The 19,588-nt window shown below is 42.1% G+C and overlaps 1 protein-coding gene across 2 annotated transcripts in view; it reads right to left on the bottom strand.

The window, feature by feature from the left end:
- The window catches only part of LOC145363507 (rab GDP dissociation inhibitor alpha-like), a 49,013-nt gene that overhangs the window by 20,532 nt on the left and 8,893 nt on the right, over positions 1–19,588 (bottom strand). For both annotated transcript variants that reach the window (XM_080218705.1, XM_080218709.1), the window contains exon 2: positions 2,423–2,530. In XM_080218705.1, the coding sequence (XP_080074831.1) occupies positions 2,423–2,530 (108 nt within the window). The remainder of the gene's footprint in view (positions 1–2,422; positions 2,531–19,588) is intronic.

Genomic DNA, 19,588 nt, shown 5'->3' with positions numbered 1-19,588 from the left:
CAACTTGGAATCCGCTGCATGAATTTTCTCTGAACTGCTTTGAATGCAAGTATGTCACTCCCTTAAGCATGGGGATCGAAACTGCACACAGTACTTAGGTACAGTGTCGATGTCCTGTACAGTTGTAGCAAGATTGCCCTACTTGTATACTACTGCTCCTTTGCCTTCCTAATTACTTACTGCACCTGAACATTTTGCGATTTATGTACCAGTTCAGCAAGGTCTCTGCTCTGCAGCATTCTGCAGTCTCTTTCCGGTTACATTATACTCTGCTGCTCTATTATTCCTGCCAAAATTGATAACCTCACATTTTCCTGCATTATACTCATCTGTCAAATTTTTGCCCACTCACTTAACCTGCCAATACCCCTTTGTGGCTGACTCAGAAACTAGTCTTACTACCCATGTATCACCAGCAAATTTAGCTGAATTGTCCCTTCATCCAAGTCACAAGTAATAGCTGACCAAAGGTTTGGTTAAAAAAAAGACTTGAAAGGAAGTATGCAAGGTCAGGAGATGTAGAAGAGGAATTCTTGGGCTTGGGACATTGGTAGCTGAAGGCATGGCCATCAGCATTGGAGCAGTAATAATTGGGAATGTACAAAAGGCCATAATTAGAGGGGCACAACAGTCTTGGAAGATTGAGGAATGAGAGAAGATAATGTAGATGGAGATGAGCAAACCATGGGAAGATCTGAAAACAAGGATAAGAATCTTAATGTGAAGATGTTGCTTGACTGGGAGACAATCTAAGTTGGTGAGCACAGGGTGATGGGGAGGGGCACTAGCTGCGAGTTAGGCAGCTGAATTATATGGAGGGTAGGATGTGGAAGACCAGAACTTCAATGTCGGCTTTGCTTATTTCTAATTTCCTACCTTTATACGAAAGCCAGGTCCTCGTGTGTCTGCCTTACTCAGAAAATCCAAAGAGTAGCAAGGTGAGAATGCATAAAACTAAACTGAAGAACCGAAGAAACCTAAGTTACAGAAGATAATTCAGACTCAGTCCTGTTCTGGTCATGGTCTATGCATGACTATTGTAATGCATTTGCCTGCCACACCTCCCATTGGTCTTTTATTCTTCATCTTTCCTTTATGGGTATTTAGTTGTGGCGTACAACTTTGTAAGACCCTGAATTAGATCTTGCTTGTATTCCTGTGATCCAATCAGACAGCATGCTGACTTCACACCATTATTTAGCTTATGGGAGAGTTAAAGGGAGTAAGAAGTCTCACAACACCAGGTTAAAGTCCAACAGGTTTATTTGGTACTAAACACCCCTAGCTTTCGGGGTTTGCCCCTTCGTCAGGTGAGTGGGAGTTCTAATCACAAAGAGCATATAAAGGCACACACAGTTTACAGAATACTGATTAGAATGTGAGTCTTTACAGCTAATCAGGTCCTAAAGGTGCAGACAATGTGAGTGAAGATAGCATTAAGCATTGATTAAAGAGATTTGTATCGTCTCCAGACAGGACAGTAAGTGAGATGTTGCAAATCCATGTAAAACTGTACTAAAATCCTGAGGAGGAAAAGAGAAGGGAGATGATTCAAAAGGCAGATGTGTGTGCAGAAATGCTAATTAATTTTACAAGGTGTAAAGATGTATTTCTTACTGAGTTAGATGCCCAGATCACCAACAACCTGTCCTGGTCCCCCCTTGCCAACACTATCGTTAAGAAAGCCCATCAACACCTCTACTTTCTCAGAAGACTAAGGAAATTTGGCATATCAGCTACGACCCTCATCAACTTTCACAGGTGCACCATAGAAAGCATTCTTTCTGGTTATATCACAGCTTGGTATGGCTCTTGCTCTGCCCAAGACTACAAGGAACTGCAAAAGGTCATGAACGTAGTTCAATGCATCACGCAAACCAGTCTCCCATCCATTGACTTTGTCCACACTTCCTGCTGCCTCAGCAAGCAGGCAGCGTAATCAAGGACCCCACGCACCCCGGACATTCTCTCTTCTACCTTCTTCCGTCGGGAAAAAGATACAAAAATCTGAGGTCACTTACCAACCGACTCAAGAATAGCTTCTTCCCTGCTGCCATCAGACTTGTGAATGGACTTACCTCGCATTAAGTTGATCTTTCTCTACATCCTCGCTATGACTATAACACTATATTCTGCACTCTTTCTTTTCTTTATGAACAGTATATTTCGTCTGCAGAGTGCACAAGAAACAATACTTTTCACTGTAAGTTAATATATGTGACAATAATAAATCAAATCAAATGTTGGAAAATGCTGCACATTGTTGCAGCATTAACTGATATAGCATCTGCTCGAACATAAATCCTCACGGTCGCTACAGGGACTGTGCAGATGGTTATCTAAACAGACAGATAGCATAAAAAGTGTAGGTGTTATGCTTGCATTTGAAAGACTAAAAGGAAGAGAAACAGAGTCTCCTTACGTCCTCCAAAGGAGTTATCGATGCACTTTCTCCTCCATAGTAAGAGTTCCGGTCCATGTGGAGTACCTTCTTCCCATTCACGGACATGATACCGGACAAGATACATTCCTTCAAAACAAAACAGAGATTGGATGAAATGCCCGAAAAACGTGAAGGTGGAAAACAATAAGGGGTTAAGCAGAGCTTACAGATTAATATACACATGTGCAATTATATAATGCTTTATCACATTCTCAGGACACCGCCAAGCAACCAATTACTTGTTCATGTGCAAATTGATGACGGTGACCATTCCTGGCTGGTAATTTATGCACAGCAAGATCCCATTCAAACAGCTATTTATATTAATGACCAGTTAATCGGTTTTTACTTGTTCATTGGATGAACAAAAATTGTTAACCAGGACACAGGGTAGCGCCTTGTAGAGAAGTGAAAACAAAGAGAGATTGTAGGACATCTAGCCTGTGATATGATTGGATTGACTAAACAATGAAATTGCCAAATAATTAACACATTCGTAGGGCAGGGGGGTAAGAACTACATTGAATTGATACAAATATTGTATTCTTCCTTCAATAGTGTGGGGAATATTTTATGCTTGGTTTGATATCTTATGCAAAAGACAATGGATAAAGCACTGTGCAGCATCAACCTAGATTATGTACTCAACCACACATGGGGCTTGATTCCATCAACATTCTCCATTTTGCTATCTATTCTAAGATGGAAGCCTACCCTCTACTGTCACATCTGCTTCTGACAAGCTCTTTTGTACCAATTACTTCCCTACGCAAATGCACACCTGCCCAACTTCTGAACAGCGTTGGTATAGGTTAGAGGAATCAAAAATATGCCATCTCTCACCTCCGGCCTTTCCACCGCCACTTCATTCCTTCTTTACAGTTGTTTACACAGACGGACTTCAGAAGATTCAAAGTGCTTACAAAAAGGGCAATGTCAATGTGCATCAGGTGATAACAGCCCCACTAACTAATTTATTTGAGTGTGGAGCCCAAAATAACAGATCTTGTTGTCAATATATTTTGTAATGACCAAGTCCACATCAGCGAAACCCCACTGCAATGAACGTGGTATATTGTTCACAAAGGCCTTCTGGTAACAAAATAGGGACCACTGAGGACACAGTACTACACCACAGGTTGAAAGCAATTCAAAGATGGCAAACATACTGCAATGACTCAGTTGAGCTGTAAGCATTGCAGGCTCTGAAAAGGCAATGCTGAGCCTACACAGACAGCTGACAAACAAGAGGATATACAGCTTACACATCCAAGACATCCCAGGGAACTTCACAACTAACTAATCGCTAATACACTGAAATTACAGTGTAGCTGAGTGCAGAGAGATGAATGACCAATTAAAATGTTTTGGTGGCATATTGGCTGAGATCTAAATACCAACCAGGGCCAAGAATTCACTTCTCTTAACAAAAAGTGAGACGGCATCTGTTACATCTGTCTGAACGAGGCAGGTTTTAATTTCTCAGATGAATGATGGAAGTTCAGACAATGATGAGGTTGAACACCATCCTAGATTATGCGCTGAGTTCCTGGAGTGAGGCTTAAACCCAAAATGTTCATATTCACAGTCATGAGTGCTACCAACAGAGTATTTCGTAACAGGCCCTCTTCTCGGCTCTAGCTTTGAACCAGCCCAAAAATGGTACTTCAGAATAAGTCTTAATTTATCTCCCTGTTAAAAAGATGCCAATTGCTTCTATCCTATCGAATATTTCATTTAAAAGTTTTTGACAATGATGCCACAAGTGTGAAACGTACAACTAAATGATAAAGAATTGCACACTGAAGACTCAAACCAGGATGCAGACTAACAGTAGCTGGTGTCACTATCCCGGAATCTTTGTGACAGCTGAGACAATGCTATCTATATGCAGAGTCAGCAACTAAAGGGCCAACAGGTGTTAAAGAGGACTTCTTCAACTGGTCTCCAAGTGAAAGATTGAAGCTGATGAAATGAAAATTGAGCAGTTGGTTTGCAATACCAATTTTACAGCTGGGCAGTAAGTAGGAAAATCTATCCCAATCAATTTCAGTTGATCCTCCTCAATTGTCTTTAGCATTCTGGTCATTTAGATTCTCCTATTGGCCCAAAAACAACACAATAGTTTAGTCAGATCCCTCAATGACACAACAAATTTGCAGTTTTGGTTTAGTGACACGGTAGCGCAGCGGCACTGCTGTCTCACAGCGCTAGTGACCAGGGTTCATTTCCAGTCTCAAGTCACTGTCTGTCTGTGTGGTGTTTGCACGTTCTCCCTGTGCCTGGATGGGTTTCCTTTGGGTGCTCCAGTTTCCTCCCACCATCCAAATATGTGCTGGTTAGATGGCCATGCTAAATTGCCCTTTAGTGTCAGGGAGTCCAGCAGGATTCGTATGTGGGGTTACAGGGTGGGATTGTGGTTGGTGCAGACTCAATGGGCCAAATGGCCTCCTGCTGCACTGTAGGGGTTCTATGATTTGTCTAAAAAAAACTTAAGGGCTGAACTGAGACAATTTGGATCTGATTTAAAACATCAAGTAAATCCAGAAAACTACAGGTGAGCCAACAGGTGAAATAGTTAGCCTTCATGTGAAACCCTTGAATGAAATATTCTAGAATGTGACCTCTTTTTCCAATACTGACTGACCTGCTGTGTATTTCCACACACAAATGCAATCTGCTTTAACAACAACTTGTACTGTGACAAGTACAAGAATAAGAAATAATTCCCACAGAAGATACACTGCATTAGTCCTTCCAGGTACTTGGAATGGAATGACACAAGCTCACATTCACAGTGCCCTGCAGGGAGAGTTCCTGCTATACTGAAGAGCCAATGAACCTCAAGCATTCTGTTACAGGAAAGGTGCAAACATCAGTTATGCCAACCTGACCAACTGTGCACATTTCACATGCTTTCAATTTTTGTGTCAGTGTTCAATGGATGAGCTATTTAGCTATGTTTGGAATAAACCACCAGCCTGGTCTCTTGTCAAAAAGGGATGAGTGATACAAAAAGATTCGAGGGAGGAAAAAAAATACATAAAATTAATCAAGAACAGACTTCTGAAGATTTGATTAAAGCCAGTCCAATGACGCAAAAACTAAATTAGAACTGGCTTAACAGTAGATTTCAAATAGTTATAAAATTCTTCATTGGAAAATCCTCACATCACCTGTATTTGTAATACTTAACAAGATATTGCATTTGACGTGTCTATAAATACAGTTGACATGCAAGGCCATTTTTTTCATCGAGATAGTAACCTGGAGGCCACAGGCACAGCTTAAAGTGGCTTAATTGCAACCCTGTATTTAGAAAAACGAGAACAGAGGTCCTGGGAACGAGTGCAAACATACAGCTAATATGATTATGACTTAATAACAACAGCTTGTCTCCAGTGCTGACCTTTGCAATACGTTGAATGAAGAATGAAAGAAAATCTGCTCCGAGAACATCCTCTCTTAGGAGAGATTAGGAGGGGCGGCACGGTGGCAAGCACCGCTGCCTCACAGTGCCAGGGACCCCAGGTTCGATTCTCGGCTTGGGCCACTGTCTGTGCAGAATTTGCACATTCTCCCCATGTCTGTGCGGGTTTCCTCTGGGTGCTCCATTTTCCTCCTACGGTTCGACAGACGCGCTGGTTAGGTGCATTGGCCTGAACAGGCACCAGAACGTGGCACTAGGGGAATTTTGCAGAAACTTCATTGCACTGTTAATGTAAGCCTTACTTATGACGAATAAATAAAATTTAAACTTGATGTAAAACTGTATTATACTGTGTGTAAGAGAGTTTATCCCCCTTCTAATTTCATCGTCCTAGGTTTCTGACTTCTGCTGGGATACAGTTCCAAAGGCAGTAGGTGCCCTCTCGTGTGCTGTCTCAGTGAGCTTGTCCACACAAACACTTTCCCCAAAAAAGGTCACTGAACAGCTGATGAATGAATGACACGTGGAAAGTGCACGAGGTCTGACAATCATTTTCAATACATAAACAATATCCAAGCTGATTTTTCTTACCCAACTATCTTTCCTTCTTTATCCCTAAAGGACAAAGATATCAACTATAGGTCCCCTTCTGCGAGAGCAGCAAACATAGCAGAGATGGCTATTCAGACCTGTATGACTTTGAAGGACACCCCAAAATAAAGTAATCTATTAAGCCACTGGGGAAAATGCAAAACTTTTCCTCAAACACTTCATTAATAATTTCAAAAGTAGAGGGTGGAAGAGTCAATTACTAGGGGGCAGAGGTTTAAGGTGCGAGGGGCAAGGTTTAAAAGGAGACGTACAAGGCGAGGTTTTCTTTTCCCACAGAGCGGCGGGTGCCTGGAACTCGCTGCCGGGGTAGGTAGTAGAAGCAGACACAATAGTGACTTTTAAAGGGGCTTCTGGACAAATACATGAATAGGATGGGAATGGAGGGATCTGGTCCCTGGAAGGTGGTAGGGAGTTTTAATTCAGATGGGCAGCATGCTCCGTGCAGGCTTGGAGGGCCAAAGGGCCTGTTCCTGTGCTGCAAGTTTCTTTGTTTTTTGTTCTTAAGACAACAAAACTACCTTGTTCTCTGGGATCACACCTATCCACGCCGCATGCCCCCAGACGCTCATTTATAGATTCACTGTCCAAAGGGCGTACCTACTTACTGTTCTATAAAATTATATAGAAGACAGTTACATACACTAGTTACAGGAATTACATTCAGGTGGGGTTTGGAACAGGTGCAAATCTAAGTCATCAGTATCTGGACCCAACTTAATTAATTTTCATTGATGACAAACAGTCAGGAAACTCAATGTCAAATAGCTTAACTCGATTCAAATCAGAGGGGGACATTAAACCTGAGGAAGCAGTTCAGGAGCCACTGAACAAATTGGACAAAGTAAAAAAGGGGACAAACTGCAAAAAATGAAAGTTAAAGACAATCAATCATTGTGTGCACATAAGAGGACACAGTACAATATAAATGCAGCATTGAAATGAAAGTTAAAAACCAAATGAGGTCCAGATCTATTCAACAAGCATCACCACTTAGAGGAGCAACCAAAGCAAATAGAACACAAAGAACAAAGAAGTCTTACTCAAAGTTTAGCGTTCTAGTTAACCCACATCTTCAGTACCAAGTCTATTCCTGATTATCAAAAGCCCTGGAGGAAGTTCCGAAAAGATCCACAAGACTGATTCCCAGCAGAGTTTTGGGGCATGAGGAACCTGGAAATGTTACATCTAAAAGGGGTGATAGGCAGGAACTTGGTTTATCACCTTACCCAAAAGGCAGTACCTCAGGTAGTGCAGCTCTGAGAACGAGACAGGCTTGATTAAGTGCTGAGTCTTTTGAATAGGGTTTCTACTTGTGATCTTTGACAAAAGGCAAGAGTGCTACCACTGAACCAGGGAGTACACCAGTTCCATTCCATTCCTGCCTGTAGAATGTGGACATGTACAAGTCAGTTGGCACTTTTGCCAATACAACAGCAGTCAAGGCACCTGAAAAGTGCTTAAATTGGTTGTAAAAGTTTTAGGACATCCTCAGGACAAGGATATACTGAGACTCAAAGCGGTTTATGGACCAGTTTTGTGTCCTTCTCATCACCTGATTCAATGTGTGTGTTTTACAAAGCTTTCAAACACTTCCACAAACCAATAGCGCTAAATAGGAATAATATCTGCATTCCAAATGGATTTTTTTTTAAAAAGGAAAAATCTGCACACACATGTGATGAAGGTCCATTCTCAAGAATGGAATATTTTCTACTCAACAATTGCTAGTTTTTAAAAACAACAATTAACAGGCCATTTTTCTCGTCCAGAACAAAGAACAGTACAGCACAGGAGACAGGCCCTTCGGCCCTCCAAGCCTGTGCTGCACATTGGTCCAACTAGACCATTCAACAGAATGTGTCTGTTAAATCAAATATCAGGAGCAGAATGACCCAAGCAGCAAAATAACGTTGTGTTGCCAGTTGTCAAAATTTATTTGCGTCAGCAACTCCGATGCATACTGACACACACATCAAGAACAACCTGCCCTAATCTCAAATACAGTCAGCTTTACAATCATAATAATTACTAAAAATCAATATATTGCAAACAGACAGAACAGGGTCAGTCAATAAATATTTTTAAGAAAAGAATTCTCATGACACTGTGTTAAAGCCAGAACCAGTGGCAAGAATTTAAAGTTTATTTGTTAGTCACAAGTAGGCTTACATTAACACTGTAATGAAGTTACTGTGAAATTCCCCTAGTTGCCACACTCTGGTGCCTGTTCAGGTACACTAAGGGAGTATTTAGCATTGCTAATGCACCTACGAAGCATGTATTTCAGACTGTGGGAGGAAACCCATGCAGACATGGGGAGTACATGCAGACTCAGTGACCCAAGCCAGGAATTGAACCCAGGACTCTGGTGTTGTAAAGCAGCAATGTTATCAACTGCACCACTGCGCCACCCTGTTCTCATTTACAGATATTGTTGAGGTGCCCAGTTTGAAAATGTACAACCCTACAGAAGTTTTTATTGCCACTGGCTGAATTCCTTAGGTACTGCACATAGGCCATTATTGCAATGTTTAGTTGTTAAAGATGGGCATTGCTCATCATCCTGGCCAAGAAGTGGCCTCAAAAGATCAATTAGAGGTTAACCATTATTTAAAGTTTTGCGACTTGTAGCTACTTGGGTTCTGTTCATTTTCTCAGCAAATTCTTCAGGTAACGTTTAGGGTCAGAAAAAGGAGAAAGTAAGTGCTTACTATTTCTATTTTTTTAAATAAACAGGCTATATGAAACACCAAATCATAATGAATTCATCGACCTTGGACCTTGGTGAGATCACATCTGGAGTATTGTGCAGTTTTGGATTTCTTGTTCAAGAAAGGATATACCTGCCATAGAGGGAGTGCAGTGAAGGTTCGGATTTACTAGGATGCCACTGGGACTTGACAGTTTGAGTTATAAGGAGAGGCAGGATAAACTGGGACTTTTTTTTTCCTGGAGCACAGGAAGCTGAGGGGTGATCTGCTAGAAGGCCATAAAATAACGAGGGACATGGATAAGATAGGTAGTCAACAGCTTTGCCCAAAGTTAGGGGAGTCTAAAACTAGAGGGCATAAGTTTAAGGTGAGAGGGGTGAGATACAAAAGAGTCCAGAGGGGCATTTGTTTCACACAGAGGGTGGTCAGTGTCTGGAACGAGGTAATAGTGAAGGCGAGTACAATTTTGTCTTTTAAAAAGCATTTAAACAGTTACATGGATAAGATGGGTATAGCAGGATGTGGACCAAATGCAGGCAATTGGGACTAGCTTAGAGATTAAAAAATGGGCAGCACAGACAAGTTAGGCCAAAGGGCTGTTTCCATGCTGTAAACCTCTGTGACTCTATGGCTGATTCCTGGAATGACAGAATTGTTTTTTTGAGGTCAATCGATTGGGTCCATATTCACTGGAATTCAGAAGAATGAGAAGGGATCAAACTGAAACATAAAATTTTCACATGACTGGACAGACTGGATGCAGGGATGTTGTTCCCTCTGGATGGGAGATCGAGGACAATGTCTCAGGATACAGGGTAGCTTTTTGGGACTGAGATGAGGAGAAACTTCTTCGCTCAGAGGGTGGTGAATCTGTGGAATTCTTTACCGCATAAACCTTCGAGGCTCTCGGTTCGAGTCCCACCTCACGGCTTAATCCCCAAGAAAGGTGCGCTCATCTGGTCAACATGTTCAGTATCAACCTGCGAAATCCTTCCAACACACGCACTAAGGATGGGAGAGACTCCTGATCAGCCATGTTTGATATGGAGGGTGGCAGCCCTCAAGCTATAACTCGCTGGCGACATGCTAGTCACCCTTTCCAGGGAAAACTTCGCTATTGTAATAAATCAAAATCTGTCTTGTAACCCAAATAACAATTGACTATTTAAAAGTCTCAGTGTTACTGAATTTCAGTGTTGTGCGGCCTTATATATTATATGTTCAGACATATAGAATTCCAATTTTTTTGGAAAGCACCTCTTCTATTCATTGGCTGAAAGAACTGCTCCACAAGACAGATCATCAGTTGTCACTGCCCTCTTAAGAGAAGTGTCCTTTGGCTGTGTGACTTGTTTGTATGGCAGCCGACCAGTATCAAGTGTGGCCCAATGATACAGCTGCCCCCACACACACACACACACACACACACACACACACACACACACACACACACACACACACACACACACACACACATCCACTTGTTGCCTCAGTTGTCCACAGGAGCAAACCACACAGGCAGTCTGCCAATCAAGGTCCTGATGCAAATCTGATCCCTGTGAAGTACAATGCACACATCACCCAACACTGGCAGTCTTCCTCTTGCACGGCTAGTGACACATGCTACTCTAATACCAAGTCTAAGAACAGTTAAGACTCTTGCTAGCTGTTTAGAGGGAGAACATTACAGCACAGAGGATAGTGCATCACAGCATCATAAATTTCACCCAGTCTTTTTTTTAAGAAAAGGCAAACAGCATTCAATACTTCCGGCAAGATTCAGTCATTTGTTTTTAAATGCACAGCCTCAGAATAAAGGGACGTAGCTTTAGAACAAAGATGAGGAGGAATGTCTTCAGCCAGAGGGTGGTGAATCTATGGAATTCACCGCGGAGGCCAAGTCACGGAACGTATCTTTAAGACAGAGATGGACAGGTTATTGATTGGTGAAGGGATCAAAGATTACGGGGAAAAGGCAGGAAAATGAGGTTGAAAAACTTATCAGCCATGATTGAATGAATGGTGGGACAGACTTGATGGTCTAATCCTGCTCCTATATTTTATGGTCTTATTTGGATTCAGACTCACTGCCACATACTTTCATTCCTGAAAATTAACTCTGTACCATACATTTAAATGGATTGAATTTCTTTCAAATATCAACCTCATTTCTTCTAAATCGCCAATCTCACTGCTAATAATTCCTCAATGCTGACAGATCCAATTCTCTAGTAAATGGATCTTGGGTACCAAATTGTGAGCTTGAGGGTCATGCGATCCTCAAGAACTCAGACTCTGGTCCACAAAGCCCACCCAACTGAGTTCTTGCCCTGATTAAATACTATGGGTTTGGAGATTTCAAAGGGGCTGTTCTTGGTACCGCTTCACTGGTGGTGCAGTAAAGAATTTATAAAATATCCATTAATGAGGCAATCATACCAAAGACAGCCCTTCCCAAAGAACAATCAACACCGTAAGTCAGACATCATTCCAATTTAGGTAGTGATTGTTCCTTCATCGTCACTCGCCCAAAATTCTGGAATTCCATACTGAATGTAATTGTACAAGTGCCATTAACAGAGCAACTCAAGGTAGTGGCCCACTGACTATCACCATTTTCTCAAGACATCTCAGACTGGGAAGTACTACAATCACCCGGGTCTGCAGATTTAATTAAATGCCTGCCAATGGGAGAATCTTAATACGTTAGTAAGATTTTTAAACCATTAGATATCAAGGCACTGACAGAACTACCCGTATTTAGTTAAATGACTTTTAAAACAAACTTATAAGCTAACAAGAAAGTAGTTTACACGTGACATAAGAGATTTAGACAACGGATTATGATTTTAAAACACATATAAGAAGAACATAAGAAATAGGAGCAGGAGTAGGTATCCAGCCCTTCGAGCCTGCCCCGCCATTCTGCTGATCTTTTGAATGTATTGATGCATTTTTAAGATATATTGTTCATTTTAGTCAATAGCAATTTGTTGTGAAGCATTGTGGTAAAAGGCATTAAAGTAAAGCCATATTCCAAGAGAATGCTTAGATCTTGCAAGATTTAATCAGTAAAAGTTGTGGATGGGGAGAACATTTAATCATATTTTATGAATAGGGTTTATTCACTGTCCAGGCAAGATGGATGCATGCCCAGACATGGAGGCATGTGTTAATCTAGCTTGGCAGTGACGTTTAAGGGAACCCACAAGAAAATTCATTTGAACTTAGCGTCTGAGGTTACTAGGCAACACAGGAAGCGAGGTCAGCCAAGACAGAAGTTAGCTTCTGGATTTTACGGACTAATAAAAATGCCACTATGTCAGAGGGTAAGATGTGATTGGTTAAGGTATATGACAGGTATAATTGTTGATTTACATATACTGAAGGTAATTGATTTTAAAGCTAATAAAGGGGAGTAATTGGTAAGAAAAACCTGTAATGATCTGTTGCGTTGTTACGTCTTTAAACTGAAACACTTTGTGAGGCTTATATTGTCTAACGTTAAGGCTGTACCGACCACCTCGGTAATCCCATCAACAATGCCAAAATCTGTTAACATCTACAAATTATCAGAGTCTTATCACATATCAAATAGCCCTTTACGTCAAAATGCCTAAAGTCTTATCAAATGCATCAATTAAAGCGTTAGAAGTAATTTGAATGCACAAACACTAAAATGAGATAATGTTTTAAAAACACAAGCACTTCCAATGGTAATTATATTTTAAAGAACATAAGAACATAATAAATAGGAGCAGGAGTAGGCCATCTAGCCCTTCGAGCCTGCCCCGCCATTCAATAAGATCATGGCTGATCTGTCGTGTCTCAGTTCCACATTCCCACCCTCTCCCCATAACCCTTAATCCCCTCACTTATCAAAAACCCATCAACCCGCGTCTTAAAAATATTCAGCGAGGCAGCCTCCACCACCTCAACGGGCAGAGAATTCCAGAGATTCACCATCCTTTGAGTGAAGAATCTCTGGAATTCTCTGCCAGTTTTTAATAGTCCGAGTTCTCCCATCTGGAAAGTCTCTCTTTTAGGATCCTTGGAATTGTTCTGCGAATATCAGAACTGAAGGGACTCAGAATCCTGCTGACCAGCATCTGCCCAAAGACTTTAATATTGTGAAGGGTCAAGGCCCATTGTGGAGCATACAAATGCCTAAGAATTGGAAGAAAATGAGGGAGCTCAAGTAATATCAAGTGTGAATTAAATGTGAACTAGATTTGAGATGTCAGAGCATTGCAGCAAGAAAGAAACATTACTGTACTAAAACTGTGAACATAAGAACATGGAACAGGTTAGTTGCAGTGTCCCCTGGGATTGCTGCTAGATTAACTATACACGCATAAGACAAACGCAGAATACACTTATTTACAGAATGATGCAGAAAAGTGGAAGAGGCGTAGATGCTACTGTGAACAGATCGTTCAAAGTTCACTACCAATGCAGGGATGATGTGGTCAAACAAGGCATTGGGCTTTACTGATATGACTGTGCAGGAAAAACAAATCAAATCATAGCATTCTATCATCATATATGTCACTGGCTAGGCTGCAGTTTGATTATTTTGCAAAGTTATGGTCCTTTCACAGGGTGAGTGATATAATGGCCTTTAAAAGGGTTCAGAAGAAAGCTACAACAACCTTAGTTGCTTAACAGGCTTTTAAAAATTCATTAGTGGGACATGGGCATTGCTGGCAAGGCCAGCATTTATTGCCCATCCCTAATTACCCTCAAGAAGGTGGTGACGAGCTGCCTTCTTGAATCGCTGCAGTCCATGTGCTGTGGGTTGACTCACAGTGCCATTAGGGAGGAAATTCCTGGATTTTGACCCAACAACTGCGAAGGAATGAGCTAGATTCTATTAACTCTCAAAGAGATAGATATTTACTAAATAGTTTAAGGACTGGTTTGCATGCGTCATGGCAGATTATTTCAGTTTGACAGATTGGGAACATGATAGAATAGGCATATTAGAACAGGCTAAAATGTTAGGTGGTTCCTCCTTTATCCACAGAATAGCGAGCCTCTAAAATATGCTTCCAGCTGACGTGGTGTGTGTTTAGTCTCTGCATGTTTTCACGAGGAAGCTCAGCCGGTTTTCACTCAGGCAAAGATTGCATCATATAAGCAGATAAGCAGCGAATGTGACATGATCAATCTGATGTCCTGGACTGATTTTGATCACCTTAGCAGCTTGGAGAAGAATATTCCAGATTTCATCTCATGCCCTGCCCTTTATGGGCCCTGGGTCTGTTTATTGGGATTATCAGGAGATTACATAACTGCAAAGAGGGGGATGGGTGGAAAGGGTCTAATTATGATCTTGCAGGCTTGATGGGCCCAATCAGTCTTTTCCTGTCCGTTAGTTTTATATGTTTGAGCATCCCCAGCTTAGCTGCCTGATCTTCACACGGTAAGTAAAAGGGATATTGCAATAACAACCTCGTACTTTTAAAAGAGGAAAATTACCCAAGGCACTTTAAGAGAGCCAAAAAAAATTAACAACGCAACAAAGGGCAGGAGACCAAAAACCTGATTAAAGGAGGTAGGTTTTAAGGAGTCTCTCAAGAGATCAGAGAGATGGTGAGAAGTAAAGATTAAGGGAGGCAATTAATTGAAGGACAAAGCAAGACAGCTAACGGTGAGGCCAAAGGAGAATTAGATGCACAAGAAGAAAGAATGCAGAGACTTTACACTGCATCACCTGGTTAGGCCACTGCCAGGGTGTACTGTATCATGGTTTTGCTGTCACAATCTGAAAATAGACCTTAGCCTAATCTTAGCATTTGAGTACAAATATCATATAGCATTAGTGACTGATTAGAAGGCAAAGAAACTTCGAATCTAGTAAATAGATGTTTTTGTTTCATTGATGGCTCAAGAAGTGAGTGATTGCAGTGAGGTATTAGTTACATTAAACCAAAACAAAATGCAATCCTTCCTTACTGCTCAGTCAGCTGATCTCTGTTCAAGTGATGGCAGGGGTGCTACAAATATCTCTAATGCCGCTGATTTGGTGAATGAGGAAAAGTCAGCCCGGGGTTCCTACACTTCACTAACACACCCTATCTGTACTGATGCAATAAACTACTGTGAAAAAGAATCATCTCCCACAGTCTAATAGCCTGCTGACATTCAATTCCCATCGCACACAATAGTAAAGTAACCTCAACAATGTATGAGATGGCTGTTATCACCTCAGTCATCACTTTTCAAAAGGGGAGGAAGAAATCTGTGCAATGGGAATGGAACAGACATACAAAAGCACAGGCAGTGTATCAAGTAGATTCTAACTACCAGTACATCTTGAACGATGTTGCTCATTTTATAAGGAGATTGTAACACTAATAATAGTTTATGGAGAGCTGATGACAAGTCAAAATTTCACCTTTTCAAAAACTTACAACCTTGATTTGATTTATTATTGTCATGTATGTTAGCATACAGTGAAAAGCATTGTTTCTTGCGCACTATGCAGACAGGAGTATACCATTCGTAGAGAAGAAAATGAGACAGTGCAGAATGTTGTGTTACAGGTAAACCTAGTGTGTAGGGAAAGATCAACTTAATGCAAAGTAGCAATGACGAAACGCAAAACATGAATTATGCACAATACTTACACCATCTGAACAAAATTTTCCCTTCTATTTACACTGACCACTGAAAGCTCTAATTTTGTTACATTATTCAACATTCACATCTCCTGGAACCAATGCAAAGTGTTTCACAGCTCCCAAAGGTTTCTTCTGTTTCTTTAACCTTTCCCATTACTATCTTCCACAGGGAGAGCTTTCCTGGGGATTCTCCCTCTCTCCAACTAAGCAAACACTCTAGCCAAGATTTAACTCCTCACAAATTTGTTTTTCCAAACTGAGCATAAGCTCTCACTTGCATTCCATGTGTTAAATGAGAGGGTCAGTATTTTCTCAGCTTACGGTGCAGACCTGGATTACATTTATCTCTACCTCCCAGTTGGCTGCAGACAAAACAAGACCAAAGACTGCAGTTCCTTACTGCCTTGATATTTTGGGGCTTAAAAGTAAAAGCACACTATCTGAATGCACACAGCATTTGCAAAAAGGTAGATAATTTAGGAAATTATGAAGGCTTAAGGGGCAAGTTGGCTATGATAAATTGAGAAAGTAAGGCAATGGTTAGTACTTAAAGAAATGCTGCATAATTTACAATAGATACACACTCCTTTAAGGCACAAACACCCAAAGGGAAAGGCAAATTAACCATGGTTAACAAAAGAAGACAAAGATTGCATTAGATCCAACAGGTCTGTAAGAATTCCAGAAAAAGTGGTAGAAGGATTGTCAATCAAATGCTGAATGTTTCTAAACATTGCAGTTAGATTGGATATTTTACAAAGGTTTAAACTTCTTTTCCAACTGCAATGTTTACAAAAAAAACTAAAGGTGCATTCAACTGCGACGGCAAGAAAAACAAAGAATGCTCTTTGTTAGTGGTTAAGTAGAGGTATAATTTGGATGTGAGAGGAAGGTTCTTTACGCAGAGAGTTGTGAGGGTATGGAACGCGCTACCGAGGAGGGTGGTGGAGGCAGGAACGTTGGACTCGTTTAAGGTTCAGTTAGACAGACACATGAGTGAAACGAGGATGGAGGGTTATAGTAGGGGCTATTAAATAAGGTCAGAACCTCGGGAGACACCGGAAATGCAGACTTGTAAGTTAACGTTTTTGTCTTTTTATTCCGCAGGTGGAGGTCCACCTCGTTGTCAAACGAGGGGCATGCACACGGTGGGTCATGCGTGGGCTGCTCTTGGAGGTTCCGGGAGTGGCCTAGTACTTCGTGTCGGTGTGTGTGCTTGATCGTGGACCGGTAGACGGGCGCGGCAACAGCTCGGTGACTAGCACTGCTGGCTGTGCAGATACATGGATTTGGGCCTGTGTCTGTGGGAGTTTGTGCATTCTCCCTGTGGTTGCGTGGGTTTCCTCCGGGCACTCCGGTTTCCTCCCACACCCCAAAGATGTGCTCTTAGGCTGATTGGTTTACTAAATTCACAGTATTCTCCCCTGAATCTGGCTAAGTTAGGGGTTCCACTCGTAGACACGCAGGGTAGAATAGGTGTAGGGTGATGCGGCGGCACGGGCTCGTTGGGCCGAAGGGCCTGTTTCCCGTGCTGGGTTGTTCTTTGTTCTTTGTAATCTATATCTGTCAGTCAAGCAAATCACTTCAAAGCATGCAGACACGAGATGCTAATCTTTCAATGTTAGAAGGGTACTCCCCAGTGAAACTGACCAAACCACTTCAAAAGGGGTAATCACAGCAGCTGTAATCAATGGGAGAAAGCAAAGGGACTTCTCTGGGAAATTTTGACAAGGTAATTACTATAACAGTACCTTAAAGAGGGCTTTTAACACCTGGGCCAACCCTTATTGTGGAATGGAGTGCTGCAGTGATTTTGAAGGCTTCAAAGTGTTAAAGAGGAAAGGCTATCAAAGTGACCAGGGCACTTCAAAGATTTCAGTTGACGGGGCAATAATTAAAACCTTACTCAAGAATGCTGTCTGAATTCACCATCCTAAAAGAGAACATCACCTTTCTCAGGACAACAAGGACAAGTGCAGCCACTAGACCCCCATCGTGGGGTAGTGTCCCAAGATCAGGTCCTTTCCCCCAGCCCTCAGGACCCTCGGGGGACATTCCCCCTGCAACCTGGCATCAACAGAACAGCGCATGGGCACAGTGCTTATCTTCTCCCCACCCCTCGGAGAACGAGATGCTAGATGCACATTTGTCAGGACTTGTACCAAAGTCCACCTGGTGGACTTCCTGCTGGGGTATCAACAGCTTCATGGGAGGGTGATGAATCAAGCTTCCAGCCCGCTAATTAGTACATTAAGAGGTTTGTATACATGGGCGGGAACCTGATCAGGGCTGGCAGGGTGGGCCAGGAGCATCGCAATGGGTCTGTCACCCATGGTAGCAGAGTGGTTAGCACTACTGCTTCACAGCTCCAGGGACCCAGGTTCGATTTCTGGCTTGGGTCACTGGAGTTTGCAAATTCTCCTCCTGTCTGTGTGGGCTTCCTTTGGGTGCTCCGGTTTCCTCCCACAGTCCAAAAAGATGTGTGGGTTAGGTTGATTGGTCATGCTAAAATTGCCCCTGGCATGCGTAGGTTAGAGGGATTAGTGGGCGAATTACGTAGGGATATGGGGCTAGGCCTGGGTGGGATTGTGGTCGGTGCATCCTCAATGGGCCGAAGGGCCTCTTTCTGTACTGTAGGGTTCTGTGATTCTATGATTCAGTGGGAATCCCATTTTAGACCCAATATCCAATTCAACAGGTTATTGGGATGCCCGCTGTGGCTAGTGAGTCCAGTGAATCCCAGCTGAGATATATTCCTAGATGAGGAAGGACTTCTTCACTCAAAAGGTTAAAAAGTAAAAAGTTTATTTGTTAGTCACAAGTAAGCTTACATTAACTCTGCAATGAAGTTACCGTGAAAATCCCCTAATTGCCACACTTCAATGCTTGTTTGCCTGAGGGAGAATTTAGCATGGCCGATGCACCTAGCCAGCACATCTTTGCAGTGTGGGAGGAAACCCATGCAGATATGGGGAGAATGTGCAAACTCTGCACAAACGGTGACCCAAGCTGGGAATCGAACCTGGGTCCCTGGCTCCATGAGGCAGCAGTGCGAACCACTGTAATACTCATAGTGCATCTTTGGAATTTTCTATCCCAGAGAGCTGTGGTAGTTCAAGAACCGTGCATGCTCACGAGAGAAGATGATAGATCTACGAAAACTAATAACATCAAGGGATATGGAGATATGGGTAAGTGGTACTGAGGGAGATGATCAGCCATGATCTAAGCGAATGGTGGAGCAGACTTGATGGGCTGAATGACCCACTCCTGCTCCTCTGTTCATCAGAAAGTCTGTAACCTGATCCTAAAAACGTCCTCTTCTATCCCTTTCTCCAATGCAAAAGAGAAGACACTGGCCAGAATTCTCTGACCTCAACTACGGTTGGGATTATCTGGTCCCGCTGCTGTGAACAGAGATTTGGCTGAGCACCAAATTCTCCATTCTCGCTGGCAGTGGTAGTACGGTGTTCTTATGTTCTTATGTGTGCGTGACTGGAGAATTCCAGCCATTAGCTTTGCACCCAAATACGATTCACCAGCAATCGCTAATCACCACTGCATTTCATCATGGAAACAAAGGGGCAGGGTCCAGCACAACAGTTTACAACTTGATATCAACAACACCTTTCTGGGTGTTAGGAGATTTAGGGTCTTCCTATTGTTGACTTAAAAACAGCTGTACTTTCCCCAGGAGTTAACATCTGGCACCTGAATAAAGTAATCAGATTCTCCCTTTGATTTTTAAACTGTAAAAAACTCTCAG

Source organism: Carcharhinus amblyrhynchos, chromosome 3 (assembly GCF_965287045.1).
Source record: "Carcharhinus amblyrhynchos chromosome 3, sCarAmb.v2.hapA, whole genome shotgun sequence".
In the NCBI taxonomy this organism is placed as follows: Eukaryota; Metazoa; Chordata; class Chondrichthyes; order Carcharhiniformes; family Carcharhinidae; genus Carcharhinus; species Carcharhinus amblyrhynchos.
This window is presented reverse-complemented; position numbering and strand designations above follow the sequence as displayed.